Raw genomic sequence first — 20,072 nt, 5'->3', positions numbered from 1 at the left:
TATAAGCGGGTTTATCCATCAACTTCTTCGAAAATTTAGATATAACTAGACGACATTGAGATGGTGACCATCTCAAAGGGCCCTGCTTAAATAGTAGACAATAGGATAAAGAGAATTTCAGAGAATTTTGCTTTGACCTTGACATATAACTTCGAAATTTTCCAGCTGGCATAGAACTTTTAATTCAATCTCATTACCCTTTACATTAAAACATTTTTGCTTAATCTGTACTTATTTACCAAATGGTAAATATTCCATTGTCTAAAAGTGATTATAAAGAGATCTGCTTTGACATTCACATGGACTCTGTTCAAGGTCACTGCACGCAATAAACCAAAAGGCTCTGTTTAAGTAAAGAATTAGCCATAAAGGACCAAATGGAGAGTATATATTTTGTTCTTAAAACAGGATTCTTGTTTGATCTAATATGATCTTGACACTTGATCTACAAAATAATCAAGGTCACTGCATACGCTTTGATCAAAGGTATCATTTAGGTGATGTATGAGCCAGATTCGAGCAAAGGACGAGAAGATATGCTACAAACAAGAATTGTCTATATAAATCTGCTATTAATTTCACATTTGATCTTGAAAAAGTTCACTATACATCCGTTATTTCTTAAAGCTCTGCTTATGTTAAGTATGAGCCAAATAGGACGAAGTGGAAATGGTCCGATATTACTTTGACCCTTGACTTACAACATCAGTCAAGATCACTGCACACTATCTGACCATTAGATAGAATGTTCTATCGTTAAAATGACAGATTTCCTACGGACCCGGTTTAACGATAGAATTCGTCCCATATACTCGCTTTGTAGCAAATAAAAAAATTATATCGCGCTGTATCTCGCCTATGATTGGTCTTAAATACCTACAATGTTGCTCTTTTTTAATCCCATATTACCACACTGACTGTTTTTGGAACGAAATCACTGCCACTTTTAACAACACGTTTGAAAATTCGCTGTTTATGGTCGCCATGTTAATGATAATATCCGAGATATTCCGAGTGCGATTTCCGACAAAATGGCAGGCAAATTCAAACGTGTATCTTTATAAAATGTCTTGGTACGTCTCATTAAATAGATAGTTTGTGAACTAAACTACATATGCATGTTCAAAAGGGTTTGTAATGTATAAAAATGTGTTTTTCCCCTGCAGATTATTTTTAACAGACTTAAAATCGACGCGAAGCTGATCCGCTTCGCGGCTGCTACACTGCAAGTTTTTGGGACGAATTTTTACTGTGACCTAAGCGTAGCCTAGTCACGGTAAGATTATTCTTTCTATCTGACCAAAGGCACCCAGTGAGTGAAATCTGAGCTAGATTGAATCAAGGGGAGAGAATATATGGTACGGACAAGGTTTTTATTTATTATTCTGCTATGACCTTAACCTTGGACTAAGAAACATGGTTCAAGATCAATGCACACCTCTTACCCACAGGCTTTCTGTGGATGAAGTAAGAGTCAGATTGGGCCAAAGGAACAGAAGATATGCTCCGGACAAGCATTCTCGGACGGACAGATGGACGGCCCTAAGCCAGTCTGATCATTATAGGGCGCCCGCAGAGCGGGGCCCTCATAAACAATGATAATTTTACACTATGTTTAATTGAAACTACTCAAATCAATTTATGACCACGCAATTAAAATCCTTTTGTTTATAATTTTATTTCTATTTCGATATCAGCAAACAAAATCTCTTCCTCACGCTCTTTCAAGACCACATCATTATACTTGTAATAATTAAAGGAAGGAGAAGAGTTCAAATCTCAATCTTTTGTTAGATTTCATCAATAGATTATTTACTTCATAAAACTTTTAACACTTGTTGAAGGTTTCTCGTGATGATCAGCTTTTCATTCAGTTTTTTCTGTCAAAGTCATTGAAACACCCTTTTTAATCCGTTATTTATTTCATATTAAGCAAAAACAATAACAAACATTTAACACTATTTACAATCTTGATATAAAATAAACGATTAAGTAACTTATTTACAATTGAATGACTGAGGTAGATTAAAGTATGAAGCTTTTACAACATTTTCACAAATGAAAAATGAAATGTTTTGAAATGCAACTAAGTTTATGCCAACATTTGCAGTTGCATTTTATTCGTAAAAAGTATATCTTGCAATCAAAATATAAATGTTCCTTATTTTTCACGTTAAACAGCCAGGACAACACCTCTCTTATTGAACCTTCCTAGCCTCACAAGACCAAAAAAGGAAGCATTGGAAGTAAAAACGGCTCGAACCCCCGATGTAGAAATGTGTTTGACAGAAATGATGTCCCTTTTGTCGAGTTTAAACATGCCCATCGTAAAACAAGAAGTCTTGTCCTCCTCATGCAGCATCATGTTGTTCGAATAGCATGCTAAGATTGGATCCTTGTCATTCCTCATAACGTGATATCCTTGTGTCCCATTTCCTTTTAAAGTTATCTAAAATGTAAAGGTTAAAGTGCATTTGTCAAAGCACGTTTATGCTTTTCATTGTTTTAGAAACATACTTTACTAAAATTAAAAGTGAAGAAAAAAGTTCTTCGATATTGATAAAAACAATACAAAAGCAAAACAACGAAGGGTAAAAACCCCCACAAAACTTAGTGTTTATTTTGTAAATTTTCTTGTTGAAAGATAGTTTGGATTGAAGAGTTCTTTCATATATTTTGTTTATTTATTTTGCTGAAATTTCAGTTTCTGTGTCTGGGCAGTGATACTAACCTGAGAATACAAAAGGTACAACCCTGGTTGCATCACCTCTAGTGTACCGTTCCCGAAGTGCAGTTTAAAATGTTTATCATCCGCATTGCTTTTAAAAAACCAATCTGCGTACTGCCATTTGTGAAATGTTCCTGAAAGAGTTTCTGTAAATGAAGATTGTTGTTTAAATACAATAATATATCTATCAATGTATATTAACAAACGATTAACAAATAGCATGGTACTTTGAGAAATCATGAAATTGCTTTAAATGGGAAATTTGAATCTATAATTTATATCAAGAGAAACAAAATATACTTTAAGGTGGCACCTTGTGAATCGTTTGATTTGGTTTTAATAAAAAATGATAAATATGTGACGACTCATCACACAATCAAGTATGATTTCGTGTCACGTGTCATTCTTCAAGACATGACCGTTTGTAAAGCTTAGGAAGTTACATAACTTTCTAATTATCTGACCGAGAATCATTAACCACAAACTAAAACATTGAATATACAATGCTTGAAATACATTTATGTTTATACTTTGACAAGTTATGACATTGGTTTCCCTACAACCAGGCAAAGCAACAGGGTAGAAAAGTACTAATAAATTTAGTTTTAAAAATGCACAAAATTTCATGCAAAAAAATTTAGGGGACTTTAAGCTAAGAAGGGTTATAGACTGTCAAATATGCTAGAGGCTAATATATAAAAAAATATATATATAAAAAGAAACTGGTTACAAAAAATGCTGAATTTACCGTTTCCATGGTAACCACCTCTCCCAGACATATGCAAAACGGACAACACAGCAGTCTAGAAAAATAATGGTGACTAACAGTCACTTTATCTCTACTAAATCATTCCTAAATAAAGTTAACACACAAGGCTGCTGCATTCCCAACCAATAGCCATGCATTGCTACAAACGAAAAACTTGTGCAACCACAGGTAACCAAAGATAAGGGTTGAATTACCATTTGGTCTATGTTCCTCTTGAAACCCCACCACCTGCAGCCCAGTTAACTACAAAAGGAAATAGGACTACATTTACCGTAAGCCCAGTGGTTATTTGCTATCGCATCATTGTCTATTTCTCCTTCAATCTGGGTAGCTTCTAGAGTCTACAATAAGAAGGATTTCACTTAAGTTTGCAGCCCTCCTAATAAAGCCCAATCAAGTGGATACCTGTTTAGATACATTTCGTCTTGGTGGCAAGAATTTGGCAGGTTTTATTTCTGTCATACCTTATTTTCATTTATGAAACAACTGCTAGCACATCATTTTTTGTTCGCCCTTTTGATGCAAACACCATGAATTATAACAGTGAATGGGACATTTGGACGTTTTCAATGAACTGCAGCATTTATATGAAATCATGACATAATACCAAATGAATGCTTGAATTATTTTAGCTGAATTTTCAACATTTAAAACTTTGGAGCGTTAAGTGTGTAAAATTAATTTTACTGTAATAAATTCAAACATTAATTTGTTATCTGTTTAAACATCTGTTTAACATATTTGTTTATTGGCGATACTCGTTTTTGACTTAATAAGAGAAAAGTTTTCTAAAAATAAATATTTGTTTTCATTTCTGATTTTAACATCGTAATCATTATTGTTGGCTTAAAAAATATAGAAAATTTATATATCAATAATACGTTTTATGTTTACCGGAAATTAATAAAATTATCATCTGCGATATCGCAAAGGGAAGTTTTTCCCGAATTGATATGTATACAACAACACTAATTTTAAGGATTAGAGATTCTAATAAAATTCATTATGTAATATTAATCACTTTTTAATCTTTATTGCCAGTTCCACTGAGTAAAATTAGTTTTTAATCTGAAGATTTAAAAATACTCAAATTGTCTCTTGAAGTCTTGGATTATCAGCCCCTTTTCCCTTTGGAATATATTGTAAATAATACAATGTCAAAAATCAGAAAATGTACCGACCCGAGCTATCTGTAGAAATGAAATGGAAATGTAGGCTGTGTATACAAAAAAAGTGTAAATCACACCATTTTGATATAAATTGTTATCATTTTACACCCGAATCGTTGACCTTATCAAATAAAATCATATGTTTGAGACACTAACTTACTATAAAATGCAAAACAATAAATATCATTCAGCTTATTTCACGAAAAATCAATGGGCATAAGGCATAAGGCATGTATCAAAAGAGCATGGCTTGACAGTCCAAAAATACGTAAACATTTACAGAGATCATGATTGCTCAAAGTATCAGCGTCGTTCTAAACAATAAATTAACATGACAAAGAACACCTCTCATCTCATAACTAATGATATATATTTACCCCTGGGAAATGCGGGATAACTTTCGCCCCCTGTACCTTCAATATGCACCGCATCGATCTTAAAAATAATGAGAATATATAAAACAGATTAAAAAATCCTTGCCTCAAATCAATATTTTAAGTTTTATTTTGACAACAAAGTTACAGTGAAAAGGATCACGTGTTCTCTGTATATAGTTCTTAGATTTGTGACGGGTAAGGTCACAACATAAATTTTCTTTAAATTATAAAGACTTTATAAACCTTTTTGTTGCTGTTGATATTATTTCCAATAAATGGAACTTATAATTGATAGAAAATAAGAAATTAGACGAGTACTTTGCTCTCTGTTAATCCACTTGTTCTAGTTTTATTGCTATCATGAATCGTCTTATAAAGCATATATGCATTTGTAATTAAAATACATTTTTCATAAATCAGTTAAATTTTATTTTGAAGATCTCTATAAAAATAAAATATACATCATTTCATTGCCAAAGGAAGTCAATTTGATTATGTTGTAATTTGAGATCTGGAAACGACATCGGAGCAGAGGACGGTGTTTGCAAAAACAGGAGGGTTAGGCATAATAGAGAAGATGAATTAGGACGAGAATTCCGGCAAATGCTGGCACGCGAAGAAACCGTTTCCTTATGGCAAATTATCCAACAACACAGGGCATCGAATTTCGAAGAGCAATAAAAAAATTGTTCCAAACATCTTATTTTTAAAAAAAATCTTTTTTTTATTGAATTACAATGCTTCCTTGCAGACATGGGCGTTTGAATTTAGTAATCGTGTAAATATTATTAAAGAATATTGGAATAATAAACTATTTGAACATTTCTTAGCGAGTTCTTTAAAAAATTATAAATAGGCATCTTTTCATTTAGAATTGTATTTTTTAACGTCATTTCATCTTATTTCACATTCATTTATATATATTGTTTCGTCCATAAACTATAAAATTAGAAAAGGAAATATTCAAATTATTTTGGGCTTAAAATTTAAACCTTTTCCTATATCTTCACACTGGGCTCTTCATGTAAAGGAGTTATACATTGCCTAAGAGATGGCCACGACTACCCATCCCTCTAAAAGGTTCTATCTATTCAATACAATAACCAACAGTTTACTCGTCGCTCGGAGGAATAACATTGCTTATCTTTTATATGAACCAAACTTTGTACACATATTTTTTAAATCATTTAATGGTTTTACATCAATATATGTTCTGATCAGTTGCACATGTATGCTTTTTCTACTTGTATTGTAGCCAAAATGACAAAGAAGTATAAGCCTGAACTACTTAAATCAATTATCAACCTATTTCAAGATAGATAAAAGTTACTGTCATGAATAACTTTGGACGAGCATCCAGCAACTATTTGGTCTTGATGACAAAGCGTCAAAGCAAACAACAATAAACCCGGCCCAATATGATGACCTAGATTTTTTAACGGTTAATAGGGTAGCTGACCTTGATAGAGTCAGTGCGACACGGTGATAGATAAATGAGCATGACCCTAATGTCCCATATAGCAGTCAGGGGTTAAATTTAAATATATGCCCCAGCTTATATGGTAGGCTAAACTAAACCAGGAAGTTTATTTCAATTGGTTGAAATTTCCAACCAATTGAATTAAATGTAAATATCAACATAAAAATATGGAATACATTAGGTTTGATAAAATCCTTTAGATTGATATGTATTGTATGTATTGCAAAAACTAATTTTAAAAGAATATAACATCAACAGATAAAATACAAATAGTGGCCATTCAGTTTTATCTGGTTTTACAATTCCCTTAATTATTTCAGCTAACAAAATTAATCAATTCTTGTCATTGTTATTTCGATAGTTCCTAGATTATTTCTATTGGTCAAAAATTGAACAGATCACATTTTGTTGTTCAACAGATGAAATGTCGTAAAGCAGTATTTTATTTCTTGTGCACATTTGTGATAAAGTTAAATCGAGAATTGAAATGACATGTATTGCAAAAAAGATGCCATGAAGGTAACTTTTAATTAATATTTGTCAAGTTTATTCATTTTGTTATCAATTTAATTTCGAAATGCCTCTCTATTTTTTACAGAATTCATTGTTAAATATAATATACCATTTCGTCGGGATACTGATTTTCTTACATTTAGAAGACGTGATAATTGAGCAATCTTGATCATCTGTAGATCAGTAAGTAATTTTTTGTTCATTTTGAAAAAAATATACATGTGTCTTCTCAAGAAAAGATAATACCTTTGGTTTGTGTCTTCTTTTTCCTTTAGGACCTTTCTTAAAAACCCTTCGTTTTACTCTTCTCTCTTTCAAAAATTCAGATAAGGGAAAATCATTGCCTTCCTTTGCTGGCAAATCCACTGACTGAAAAGAATAAATGTACTTTATGGATAAGTGACATGGTGGTGCTCCGTTTGACACAATGCAATTCTAGACATTGATTAAGTAATAAGAATGGTCATTTCTTAAATAATAAAATAAATGACAAAGTACAAAATACAACATAAAGATGCCACAATGTAACTACAAAAAAACCCACATTACTGTTAATCAAAGAAACAATCCTGCATACATAAAACATAGATAAATAACACAGTATTGTGACTAGAATAAACAGAGAACATAAGACAATGAAACATGCTTTTATAAAGAGGAAAATTACTAAAGATAAAGAGGGAGATAGAGGCCGAGAGTGTTCATTTTTTATTTTAAAAAAACTAAAGATGTTTTAGTTTCAAAAGTTTTGTACTTTTAGAAATATCATTTTTAAAAAACCCAGTTAACCAGAAACTTTATTGTGATACATAACACATGTACGTTTGGTATATCAAATTAACGTGATAAGTATCATATTCATTGACATAGAATTGCCATTACATAATCATGATAAATTTTCTATAGTCTTCAACTAAACACTACTTATGTATTAATAAAGATAACGATAACAAAGTCATCAGAGATGTTTCCAGCAAAACATAGTATATCTTTTTAATATAAATTGCATGTCATATTTTTATGGGAATCATTTTATTAATGAATAAAAATTAACAATTGATAAGTTGTAGAAAAATAAAATTATCTTCATGCTTCACATATTTATCGACAAGTCATAAGTAGATATTGAGACGGGTGGTAAAAGACGCGCTTTAAATAGTAACTTACATCATCATGCAATTCGGTCGCCACCGACAACCCTCGATTGTTGATAGCTTCAAGGTTCTCGATACGTGCCTGCAAAACATGCAATTGGTTCAAAATGTCCGACTCAGCGTTTGCGTTCTGTTGTCCTACGATATAAATCGGGACGACCATATTAATAAATGCAAATACTGCACACATTGCACATAAATAAACACAGTATCTTCTCTGCAGGTGGACACACTTGGGACAGTTTTCCCGAATGCAGTGGTCAGTCACAAATGCTGGTTTTAAACTCTGGGACTCGTGATCCATTTTGCAGAAGAAAAACGAGTGAAACTAAAAAACTACAAATGAACTCCAAACTTGCACTTGCACTGAATAATGAAAATTAGAACTGACAGTCATAAAATTCAGTCGCTATACAGACACGCAAGATTTAGCGCCATTTTGTTAGACAGAGAGCTATATATAAATTTTTCGCCGGCATGTCACTGGAAATTTCTTTAAATGTGTGCAAGGACGACCGATTTCGATATCGGCCTTGAGGTTATGTTTCAAAATATCTAAATTTGTATTTGCATCGACGCAAATAGATTAAATATAGTGTAATTATAGGTCATCCATTTTCAGAAAAATGCATTTATGCACATGAAGTAGACCTCATGTCTGTCAATACACATGTGAGGTATGTTAAAGGAAAACTAACCATGCCATATCATATTGTGAAAAATTGCGAATACTATTGAACTCTAAGGTAAGGTCAACATTCATTTTTCATTCGGAAAGATTTTTGCACTTTATTTTAAAACATGGACAGTGTTGGTCAAACATGCAACCAAAAACAATGCCCTTAAATGTTGCCTCCGAAGGGTGGGGGCTGAGAAAATCAATCAAAGCAGATTGACAGATGTCGTTGGACAATTTCCACGAACTAGATGAATTCCGGGAACTCTGTGTTGGTCCTAGTTTTTGTTAGTGTCATTAGCAATGGCCTGGGGACCCCGTTGTCTACCTGGGTACTTGAGACACATAAACATATCTACAATACCTTTATAATTAGTTTAGAAATGTTTGCACAACGGGGTCAAGTATATCACGTAGGTGTAAGGTGATCAGTCTCAACGCACTAGAAATTTGAAAATTAACAGATCACAGGGAGCTTAGACACCTTTGCCAACACAGCTAGAGTTATCCTTCCTTAAAATTGAAACTTTTTATCATGATTATGAATATCTTTAATTTAGAAATGTATAAAATGGTCAGGTATAGTGTAAAATGATCAACAGCAACAAAAGATTTTTATAAAAATAGATCTTCGAAAGCTGAAACATTTGCCAACACAGCTTTGAGTTATCTTTCCTTATAATTGAAATGCACAGGAATATTTTTAATAAATATTAATGTACTATCTTTTAAAACACATGTCTTTTGATTTTACACATTTCAGATACATACTATTTGGTGGTTCCTGAAGAAGGAAGAGCCAGGAATTGTTCTTCATCTACAAAGAAAAGAATATTTTATAGTACAAACTCTAATAATTTATTCTAACATTATAAATAAAATAATCATCATTAAATAATTTCTTTAAATCAATCCAATCATTATTGTAAGTAATAGTTTTAAGATAAGATTTCTAATTTTATATAAATAAACCTATTTTATTACTATTTTTTAAAAACTGTCTTTCGGTTTTTTTTCCAGCATTCTTTATTAAAAATGGCCACTATGCATAGGAAAGGAAAAAATATACATATCATTTTATCTTACAACTTATATTTATTTTTTTGAAATATATAATATCAATACATGTATGAATGTATGAACCTTAACTGAACTTCAAATAATAATAATTTATAGACTAATATACTTCTTAATCATTGTATCAAAACAGAATTTGACAGGTAATTACAAATTGTAATGCACAATTTTAATTCTTATATTTTGTTAGTAAAATGCAGTTATCAATCTAGTACATTAATTGAGTCTAGTTAAATCTTATTGAATTGAATAAATCAAAACCAAAAGAGTGCCTGGTACACTTGTGGATAAATCGAAAGTTACAATTCACTTTACCGACTTATATAGTTTGGTGTATTTTTTCTTACCAGTTTTGATCCATTTCATTTGGACATTAATTATTATATGGTTTTTGCTTTGCAAAAAACGACTGAATCCAACAAACTGGATAGGCAGAGAGATATTCTGTTGAAGAAAATATTTTCACATGAAAAACACCATTACCTGTAGCAACCATTTGAAAAATTTCATTGACAGGGTCGAGCTCCGCATACAACCTCGTGTACTACTAACCTAATTACCCAGACTTCACTAATATGTGCATTACTGTACTTTTAAAACTGATTCTCTTCAAAGCAATTGGTGAAAGAAAAAACCAAGGTTTGAAAATGAAACTTTTGACGGATTGTAAACTTGGTCAATACAGGTATCAAATATTACTTAATACTAATTCCATTCGTTGTTAATGTTTTGAAGCTATTCTACCATGGATTTTTCTTTAAAAATAATAAGTATTAAAAAACCCACTTAATCAATGCATAAACATCACTTACTGGATGCATGGTTAAAATCCACACAGTCAGAAATCTTCAGATCAAATGAGGAAAACTATCCCTGTCAATGGAATTTATTTGTAGATAAACTGGACAGCAAAAGGGTAAACCCCAGCTATTTATAGGCATTTGGAAAAATCCAAAGTACTATTTTTATAAACACATCTACCCACATTATTTGGAAATTTTGAATTTTATAAATAACCCAAGTAAATTTCAGCTATATAGGGTCAGTTTTATACATATATTGCCACATTCTAAGTCATAAGCATTTCGACGAAAACTGGGATTGTGGTTTTCTTCGAAATCCTTTAATGGGCACAAAAAATACTTTAAAATGAACAACAAAATTCTTCCTGTGTTAAAAGGAAATAAGGTAAGGAGAATTTACAAGTGTTTTATTTTATTTATGAATTGAAAAAAATGAATTGTAAAACAGTGTCATTGAACTGTGTTTAATATGTCACAGTGCATAATCAAATCTTTAAATCGGATAACACATTGTTGTGAAGTTATAACAACCATATGAATAAGAAAAATATAGTAAATTAGTTTTTTTTCGTCATTTTGATTTGAGCTTTAAATCATTTTATATTAATGAAAAAGATTTGCAATTAAATTGTAGTTAATAAGAACTTTTCCGTAACAAGCTGGAATGCTAGGCATTATGTATTCCCAATTTTAATAACTGGGATATTTTCCTGCTTCACGTAGATTTTTTAACGTCATAATTTAATCTACATTACATTTCTTTTTAAAATCTATATAAAAACTACAGTTACAAAACATACGAATAACGAATAGGACATGTTACAATGAATCGATACCACGCCATGGCAGTCTTTAATGATAAAAGTATTGATATTGCAATCAGCTTGGATAATCTAATTTCCATGTCATTACGTAACTGTTTTCTCTCAGGGTAAATATTTCCTCTATCATGACAATTAAAATTTATTTCGCAATATAACTATTTGGACTTTTGTTAGAAGCGCAGTGGAAGAAACTGGTCCTCTTGAGTTAGGATAAAGGCATTCTATGGATCAGTTGTTATGACCAACAGGATTACTCCTTCACACAACATAGATAATGTGCAGCTTTAGAACAACTGAAATGCAATATAAGGTGTAATGTGCAAATGTTTGATGAATCGTTCCAACTACGTACTAAGTTATCGTGTATGATATTTGGAATGTTGTCAAGTTGGCATTAGTCCAACATGCATCACTATCAATTATGGGAAATTCCTAATAGTTTATGCATAACTGCGATTTTTAAAAAAAAAAGGAATAAATTGTGTGTTAAAGAAATATCGCCATCAAACTTGAAGTTTAAACACTTATTTTTTAATCTGCTTTTTCAGGGCCCCATGTGTCTTTAAAATCACTTAATTCGCCATAAGGATATACAAATTTTACTATTTGATATTAAATTGAAACTATCCGTCGAAAGAGTAGATGGTGAAAATTTGTGTGCCTAATTGCTTAATTTCACTTCGTTTGTTTTTGCTTCACTCCATGCAATTGAGTAACATTTTGCTTCACTCCATGCAATTGAGTAACACTTTCTTTTTAATGAAGATTTTTGTATCAATAATTCATTAATCCCCTAAACATTAATTCACGCTGACAAAACAAACAAATCTATTATTTTTCTTTTAATTGAAATATAACAGTCGTGTATTCATAAGATTTCCATAATAGAAGATTTTCAATAAGAAAACAAAAACATGGATATTTCTTTGCACAGTAAAATATATATCATTCACCAGAACCCGTATCAAACACTTCTTAATTCACTTTTTCTTTTTATCACAGAATACACTCACATGAGATCAAGTAAAGTTAATATTTACACGACTTTGACCCCCAATCGAAATAGTTTTGAAATAAAAAAAAAAGAAAAATATATCCAACGATATGTTATTGTTTATCGGTAGTCATCATTGGAAACTACCCTTTCCTTCTCTGTTCCTTCAAACTTGGGGTTCAAAACTAATCAAATCATGAGAACAAAACTGCGCCAAAGAAAGTTTTATCCTGGCTAATGGTAACAGCCGTGTTCGATGTAACTACTTTCAGTCGAAGTATGTCACCCTTTTCCAAATATTGCAAACCCATCATATTGCACGTCTTTTCCTTCGAATTGAAGAAAACAGAAATGTCACTGTGTTCGTAACTGTCAATGCTATCAGCACAGTGAAACACTCGTTTTTCGTTCGAATCAGTTTTGTCCGTGACAAATAGTCCGAAGAACTCGCGGGGATCCTTTGTGAATTTCTCTATCTGTAATCATCATTTTAAAAAATATGGTTCAATGCACACATAAAATGAACTCAATACACTTATAACAAACTTTGACTTTATTCTCATAATAAGAACGTTAACACGTTTTCATTGGTGTCTCTTTTGAGATGTATATATACAAGATTGTATTACCTGGGCATACATTAGATAAAGTCCCGACTGAAGAACTTCGAAGGAGTTGCCTTTGTCAGATCTTATTTTCAGTATTGAATTGTTTATTTTATATTTCATCCATCTAGCTTCTTGAAAGTATGGTATAGGTTCGGACTTGTCTACAATTAAATGTTTCGCTTTATAATAATAACAAATTGACAATGATCATCCAAAACAAAAAATTTGGAACTGTTGAATTAAGATTGTCTCCTTAATAATTACCTGTCATATTGCATTTTTTGGAAGAAAAATGTATTTAACAAATCGATATAAACATATTTATCTTCAAACTATTATAGGATGTATATTTCATACATTATTACTTTAGTTCATTTGTTTATGAGTGTAATTAAATCTAATTGCATTATCATATTTGAAATACACTGGCATTGAATTATTGTACTCACTTGCACTCCAGAAAGTTCTGTTCCCGGGACAATAAACTTTGAATTCCTCTAAGATACAATCTGCAATAAGTGTTCAAAGTAGGAAACAAACTGACAGTTGCAGCCCAACACACGATAACGGAACAAATGTCTAAATCCTCTGATCGAAATTTCATTATGAAAAAGGAGTACTTACCATTTGCTTTGGGAGGAGTAGTCACAAAATGGGCAGCTCTTGCGGAGCACTAAAATTTGAGGAAACATTGCATTAATAAATTTTTGTAATAATTGAATACTTGTAGTATTAGATATGGAATTAGTTGGTGAATTTTAAAAGCAATATATGTAATAGTACCAAAAAATCAAGAAGTCCTGACTACAGTCAGTGAGTAAAAAGATGAAGGATACTTAATGTACTTTACTTACAGCTGCACCGGGCAAACCTACAATAAAAGAAAACAAAAAAATTCACTAATGCTAATTCATTTATTTTCCAGATCATTTCAAAACAAGACAACATATTTAATCAAGCAGGATCACTAGGCAGTTTCATGTAAAATATACAAAAATTAAATTGGTGCATATACGAAGCACATATGTTGACAAGAAAGGTCCAGCACGTATAAAATGAGCTAAATCCTAACATTTACATATATTAAGGCCAGGAAATTGGTTCAACTATGTATGTTCATCCTTTTAAATTTACAACTTCATGCATATTCAAGACATTTTTATTCAGTTATTTGATTACCTTTCTATCTATTTTTCATAGCTTAATAAATTGAAAGCTAAACATTTATTCAAACTTTTATTAGCACAACAGACAGACAGACAGACAGACGGACAGACAGACAGAGGAAGGCTTACCAGTATCCCCTTTTTCACCACGAGGACCTTGGGGACCAGCAGGCCCTGGAGGACATTTACATCTTCTTCGCTTTTTTCCTTTCTGTCTCCTTCTCTTTTTCTTTTCTTTGAAGAAAAATTAGATCACTTTCATCAGTCACATCTATACAAGAGGTCCCCTTTCATCAGTCAGATTTATACAAAAGGTTCCCGATCCTCGGGTCCTCTTTATCAATCATGCTCGGAGTTATTTTCACTTGCATTTTAGTTATATCCTCCAATTTTGCTAATCGATATTTAAACTATGTTACAGCAATGAAAATGATAATGAATTAGGATTTCAAATATATTTTAAGATGTGCATATTTTTTATAAGATATGCATATGCTTTGATTACCTGCTCCTACTTAAAAAAAAAACTCACGTTTTTCGATGCCTCGTTTCAGTCGAATCCTTCTTAACTCCTCAGTGACCTGAACAGTACGACTCAATGATACAAAGGAACTGGGAGAACGCTGAAACTGAAATAAATACCTTCATAGTACAAAAGAATAAAGTAAAAAAATTAGTTTAAAGAAAAAAAAAATTTTTTTGGTACTTTTCATTGTTTGTTTACTTACAGACTTTGAAACTTCCTTGCCTCCAGGAGAAATGGACGCTACAACTTTCGAAAGATCCTTTAATTCGCTTTTTAACGTTGATATTTCGTAGGCAGACCAGACAAAGTACACAAAACAAAAGATAAAAAGCGCGCATTTTGCGATGTTTGATACATAGAAACCAGCGTAAAAAAGTTCAACTTTCTTTTTCGTGTCAGACATTTTCAAGAAATGCACGACCTGCACACTTTAAAGCGGCCGAGTAAAAAGCAAGTGTGTCCAGAATTACGATCCATTGAAATTTATTCTTTTCCACATATTTTATCCTTACAGGAGCTGGATATTTTTCCCGGGAAGCGCTAGAGATAGGGAATACTTCCTGTGCTGTAACGGGAACCAAGTCCTCGATTCGCAGAATTCCGGTCAACCATATGACCCTGTTCAGTGTCGTATAGTCAATTATCAAATAATAAACTTATATCTTTATAAACTAGGTCACAAGTGTATAGTTCTTTCTTTGCAGCTAGTTTAAACTTATTCCTAATTAAACAAATGGCCTTGGGGTAATTGGAGTGTATTTATGATAACAATATTTACATATTTTGATAAACATGCACTACAAACGTACGCATCGTTGTGATCCCGTGAATTTAAATATACCTACGTCAATACACATAAATAGGCAGGAGTTATATACCTGTACAGGTGAAACATTAAGAGAAATGAAATAGCAAACATTGATTTTGCAAAGATGTGCATATTTAGGCGCTTAGATACACATGCATTACACAGTACCGTTGTAAATTTTGTATTATTCGAATAAAACCTATATATTAAGTACACCGTGCTGAAAGTTTATTTAGTTTATTTCAGAAAAATTGTTTTTCCAAGTTTTATTTCATAAGCAAGAGTTTTTTATTGACACAATCAATAAACAAATTATGTTATATTTTACAAGCAAACTAAGGCGTTTGCTTCATGTCTTGAGTAATATTGCACCAAAGTTGGTATTTTCAGGTTTCAGAATGACTGCAGTCTGAGATGTGAGGATTCGGATGGAGAGATCACTACTCCGTTGTAGAAAGAACACCCCTGACACACTGCAAGTTTTGCCTTTGGAGAACATGTACGGGTTGGAAGGGTCCGACCTAACATAATCCAAGCTCTCACGGCAGTCCAGCTTCCTGGTGCCGTCAATGTAGATGGCAATGTCGTGTGAGGATTTAGTGGCTTGTACCAGAATCTACACGGATACGAGTTGGCGTTAAAACAAGTGAAATACGTGCATTTTTGTTATAGGGAGAGTATGACACGGGTATTTTTGTTCACGAATATAGGGTAGGCACTGAACTGTGTTGAAATGCAATGCTGTAAATAAAACGTGCATAACTGAAATTTGATACCTATTGTTGAATGACAATTAGATATCTTGAGAGCGAAACGTCCCAGAATATTAGAGGACGAATTGGCGTTACATCGTGTTTTAAAGAGTAATAGCTGAATGGCCAGCAATTCAATAGACATGCCTACGTAAGATTGCTGTAGGACACAACTACCAAAAGTCAAAGCTCTTGTAGAAATGGTTCTAAGTGATTTGAAAATCATATACAGGCCCTTCGTTGATTTGACAGAACATCAGTAACGTGTATGACTCTCATGGGGTATGGGGAGGATAACATTATCTTTTTAAATACTGGGAAACAGTGCAAATGTGCATGACTGGTACAGAGAATAGGGTACAGTATAAAAGAAGATGACAGTACCAGTATGCTGTGAAGAAATACAGATACATGACTCTTTTCCCAAACTCTTTGCCAGAAATTCACAAGACAAACGAAATTATATGATGAAGTATGAACCGTGGAGATTTGACGGAACAAGGTTAACGATTTGCCATGATGCAACAAAACCTTTTCAAAAAGATGCATGTTTATTGACCTTGGACAACCAGAGACATATCAATCGCGTTATCGTGACACGTGCAACTTTCTACGAATTTGACAGATAAAAGCGTCAAAATAAACAAAGTGAAATATTTATCACAATACACGTATACAACAATCAAATATTGACTCAATCGTATATCAACATCATGATGTTGATTAAGTTATCATTTACTTTTTTGGGGGCAGACATGAACTTTTTGATGCCCTTTCTTAATACATATATATACTTTTGAAATAATTCTAAAAACAAAACAAGCATTGATATATATATATATATATATATAATTTTAAGCAGCTGAATATTTTAGATTCAAGAAATTAACGTATACTAAGATATTTTTCAAAGTACCTTCCTAATTTGTATCCTATAGAAAATCAAAATAAAGGAAATCGTGGTTTATAAGAATTCACAAAAAAATATCTGATTGCATGCATGCAAGCTAAGCTGCATCAAACATTGGGAGGGTGCATATGAAGACCAGTAGGTAAATCGTTATCTTACGTTCAGATACAGGAGATGGAGACCTGACTTAGTGACAGAGAATGAGCTTGTATCTGTCTGATTCTGTACCAAAGGCTCCACTTCCTCGATGTGCTGTGACGTCATCCACGGCGACGAAGTGAAGAACTGGACCCCGTGTAAAGGATCTACAGTATGCAGAAGCTGGTGACTTAACATTGACAGGCAAAGAGATGGTAGGGAGAGAATCACGAATGGTACTTCCAGAATAGAATCGGATAACTATAGATTGACTTACCATTCAGCAAAAACGTTTGGTTTGCACAGAAGGTTCCAGACCAGACATGACAACAGGAACCTTTACAAACAACAAAATAGAAGCGTTACAAATATTATAGCGCAATATCATTCATGGCATCATTTCATAAAAATTTCTGACAGAAACATGGAATCCCTTATTTACATACTGTGGTTTCATGAATATTCGTTGAATACCAATTTTCGTGGATTTCGTTTTTAAGTTTAACCATGAATTTCAATGTTCATTGAAGTGCATTTTCTAGTAACAATTTGTATTGATAGGGTCATTGGCCACTAATTTACGTATCCTTGAAACTGTGATTTTCACTTTATGCACGAAAATTGATACCCTTGAATATTAATGAAACCACAGTATACAGTTCTCTTTAAAATTCTACTTGCATGTACATGTAACTGATGCTGCGCTACATTACTGTAAAACTTTAACTCGCTTTCAATCTCAGTCTTTCTTACGTGACAAAGAGAATATACAGTAAAAAAAGTGAGATCGAGTTCAAAAGGGAGATGTCCTAGTTTTAATGTACTGAAACTTAATACTTAATTATACCATCTACAGAAGTACGTATATACAAATTAACTATTAGACATATGATTTTTTTTATCACCTGAGCATTTGATGTTGTTATATTGGGATATGTCTTTGTACTCATGTGGAATGTAGTGAACAGCGGTCACCCCAGAATCAAGCTACAAAAATGACAGACGTTCAAATTGACAGTAATATCTTTGGTTCTAATATATATGATGTAATATTTACCAAACATTTTAGATTTTATTTTAAGAAAAAAAATCCACTTTATGAACGCGATGTTTTATCAACAGATATGAAAGTTATATAATCAATGCATATATCATTTAGCTTAGTTCATTGTTAAACTTTTAAATTTGATAAATGTCATAATACTTACGTTTTTACTTAAAAGTTCCATATCTAAAAATGTTAAATAGAGCATGCTTAATAAAATTGTCACCATTAACGACAGTTAATTAGTATGCAGTTTTGGTTTCATATATCTACAAAACGAAATCGATTTATACATGTAAATTTCTTACTTGAAAATCCTGACAAAAACCTTTTTAATCCGTGTCCTCCTGATTTGAAATAATAAACAAACATTATTAAGCAATACATAAAAATAATCATAATTCTTTAATTTCATCATTCATTTCGTTGATTATTACTCTTTATATAGGGAATATTGAATATTTTTTTTAATGACACTGTAAAAGTTATACCTCTGTTAATTTGTGTATTGTCGTGGTAGTCAATGGCCCTGGCGCTCTTTGTTTCATTAAGCATTCTTTCAAAAGAAAGTAAAGCGTCCTGCAATATGCACATACAATGAAATAAAATTAGTTCATTACTTACGAAGACAACAGTCTAAAAAATTTACCACACAAAGAATTTGTCATACCGTGTTGTTCCATTGGTACTTTTCAGCATTCTGTAACCGTGTGCTGAGATTGCTGACTTGCTCCATCAAGTTCTGTAGCTGGTATGTCGTCTTAACATATAAAACAAGAATAAAAGCACAGATCCCTAAGCAAATCACACAGAACGCTGCACTCGCTTTTGGAAACCTTGACGATTTCGTAGTTTGCTTCTCTTCATTGCAAGCATCAGTAATTTTGATACTAGAAAAAGACTTACAAATGGCCATTTTTTTCCTACTTTTCTAGTATCTTTTTTCAGTAAATAAATTTCACTTTTCCATTTATGTAGAGTGTCAATATTACGAGCTGATAATGAATAGCGTCGATGTAGATAAATATTTAGTATATATACGGAGACCAAGGGATGTGCAAATTGAAGCGTTGGCGAGATTAAGGAGAAACCACGGAACAATCGCGCGCGGATACGAGGCGAGGTTGGAGAACAGTGAGGCTAGGTAGTAGCGGTCAATCCGTGCAGAGATTGTGAAATGTTCCTTTGTGTCAAAAGGTTTGCCGGAAAGTCCACTTTGGCATTACATCAGACAGATGCAATATATCAACAGATGCCATAGTATGTCCAGTTTTTATTTAATCTTCGCAAGTTTGTTATTATCGGAGCGGTTGCTTCAACTACAATCTCCACTGATTGTACTTGACGTAGTAATGCACGATTACTTCGTAATGTTTTCGTTTAAGTAATAAAACTGCCTCTTTACACTACAGTAAAGGTTAGACTTCAAATATTTGTTTGGATTCAAAGCAACACGCAAAACAGACAGTGACTGAATATCTTAGGGATCCCTCGTCGCTGATTATGGACCTAAATTCAAGTCCCGTTCCATCAACACTATCATATATATTAAATA

General features: G+C 32.4%; 3 protein-coding genes and 1 long non-coding RNA gene across 15 annotated transcripts; 1 reads left to right on the top strand and 3 right to left on the bottom strand.

Annotated features, from left to right (window-relative positions):
* Window positions 1-1,903: 1,903 nt before the first annotated feature.
* On the bottom strand, window positions 1,904-10,884 carry LOC128179810 (uncharacterized). Of its 10 annotated transcripts, XM_052847429.1 has the most exons (8): window positions 10,756-10,884; window positions 10,291-10,387; window positions 9,638-9,683; window positions 8,204-8,328; window positions 7,283-7,405; window positions 3,769-3,838; window positions 2,732-2,874; window positions 1,904-2,449 (listed from the first exon to the last, which is right to left on the bottom strand). In XM_052847429.1, exons 3-8 carry the CDS (start codon window positions 9,681-9,683, stop codon window positions 2,174-2,176), a joined length of 783 nt encoding a protein of 260 aa, XP_052703389.1. In that variant the 5' UTR covers window positions 10,291-10,387; window positions 10,756-10,884; the 3' UTR covers window positions 1,904-2,173. The 10 variants fall into 10 exon arrangements, with proteins under 10 accessions (XP_052703389.1, XP_052703388.1, XP_052703381.1 ...); XM_052847428.1 differs by lacking the exon at window positions 10,291-10,387 and having other exon boundaries at window positions 10,756-10,838; XM_052847421.1 differs by lacking the exons at window positions 3,769-3,838; window positions 9,638-9,683; window positions 10,291-10,387; window positions 10,756-10,884 and adding an exon at window positions 5,044-5,101 and having other exon boundaries at window positions 8,204-8,494.
* Window positions 5,108-10,049, top strand: LOC128179815 (uncharacterized). Of its 3 annotated transcripts, XR_008243142.1 has the most exons (5): window positions 5,108-7,042; window positions 7,122-7,219; window positions 8,414-8,936; window positions 9,630-9,707; window positions 9,887-10,049. It is a non-coding gene; the product is annotated as an uncharacterized LOC128179815 (long non-coding RNA). The 3 variants fall into 3 exon arrangements; XR_008243140.1 differs by having other exon boundaries at window positions 8,414-9,707; XR_008243141.1 differs by lacking the exon at window positions 9,887-10,049 and having other exon boundaries at window positions 9,630-9,768.
* Window positions 10,885-12,397: 1,513 nt separating the features above from the next.
* Window positions 12,398-15,489, bottom strand: LOC128179808 (uncharacterized). Its single transcript, XM_052847417.1, has 8 exons — window positions 15,067-15,489; window positions 14,871-14,967; window positions 14,468-14,572; window positions 14,027-14,043; window positions 13,797-13,845; window positions 13,622-13,681; window positions 13,194-13,333; window positions 12,398-13,040 (listed from the first exon to the last, which is right to left on the bottom strand). The coding sequence occupies exons 1-8, from the start codon at window positions 15,265-15,267 to the stop codon at window positions 12,759-12,761; spliced, it is 951 nt and encodes a 316-aa protein (XP_052703377.1). The 5' UTR covers window positions 15,268-15,489; the 3' UTR covers window positions 12,398-12,758.
* A 126-nt stretch (window positions 15,490-15,615) lies between these two features.
* LOC128179809 (uncharacterized) lies at window positions 15,616-19,651 on the bottom strand. Its single transcript, XM_052847419.1, has 8 exons — window positions 19,188-19,651; window positions 19,009-19,096; window positions 18,826-18,864; window positions 18,681-18,703; window positions 18,378-18,459; window positions 17,750-17,809; window positions 17,494-17,639; window positions 15,616-16,288 (listed from the first exon to the last, which is right to left on the bottom strand). The coding sequence occupies exons 1-8, from the start codon at window positions 19,431-19,433 to the stop codon at window positions 16,022-16,024; spliced, it is 951 nt and encodes a 316-aa protein (XP_052703379.1). The 5' UTR covers window positions 19,434-19,651; the 3' UTR covers window positions 15,616-16,021.
* Between the last annotated feature and the right edge of the window lie 421 nt (window positions 19,652-20,072).

Source organism: Crassostrea angulata, chromosome 4, assembly GCF_025612915.1.
Source record: "Crassostrea angulata isolate pt1a10 chromosome 4, ASM2561291v2, whole genome shotgun sequence".
Taxonomy (NCBI): Eukaryota; Metazoa; Mollusca; class Bivalvia; order Ostreida; family Ostreidae; genus Magallana; species Magallana angulata.
This window is presented reverse-complemented; position numbering and strand designations above follow the sequence as displayed.

What these genes read in the sequence shown, in the direction of transcription:
- LOC128179810 (XM_052847420.1), bottom strand. Translation starts at nt 8,494, where the DNA reads ATGGATCACGAGTCCCAGAGTTTAAAACCAGCATTTGTGACTGACCAC. An exon ending in CGACCGAATTGCATGATGAT is followed by an intron (nt 7,406 to 8,203) that starts GTAAGTTACTAT and finishes TATTCTTTTCAG; the next exon opens with TCAGTGGATTTGCCAGCAAA. An exon ending in TGTACCTTTTGTATTCTCAG is followed by an intron (nt 2,450 to 2,731) that starts GTTAGTATCACT and finishes TTTACATTTTAG; the next exon opens with ATAACTTTAAAAGGAAATGG.
- LOC128179808 (XM_052847417.1), bottom strand. Translation starts at nt 15,267, where the DNA reads ATGTCTGACACGAAAAAGAAAGTTGAACTTTTTTACGCTGGTTTCTAT. An exon ending in GCAAGGAAGTTTCAAAGTCT is followed by an intron (nt 14,968 to 15,066) that starts GTAAGTAAACAA and finishes TATTTATTTCAG; the next exon opens with TTTCAGCGTTCTCCCAGTTC. An exon ending in TTTATCTAATGTATGCCCAG is followed by an intron (nt 13,041 to 13,193) that starts GTAATACAATCT and finishes TGATGATTACAG; the next exon opens with ATAGAGAAATTCACAAAGGA.
- LOC128179809 (XM_052847419.1), bottom strand. Translation starts at nt 19,433, where the DNA reads ATGGCCATTTGTAAGTCTTTTTCTAGTATCAAAATTACTGATGCTTGC. An exon ending in CAATACACAAATTAACAGAG is followed by an intron (nt 18,865 to 19,008) that starts GTATAACTTTTA and finishes ATTTCAAATCAG; the next exon opens with GAGGACACGGATTAAAAAGG. An exon ending in TGGAACTTTTAAGTAAAAAC is followed by an intron (nt 18,460 to 18,680) that starts GTAAGTATTATG and finishes TCATTTTTGTAG; the next exon opens with CTTGATTCTGGGGTGACCGC.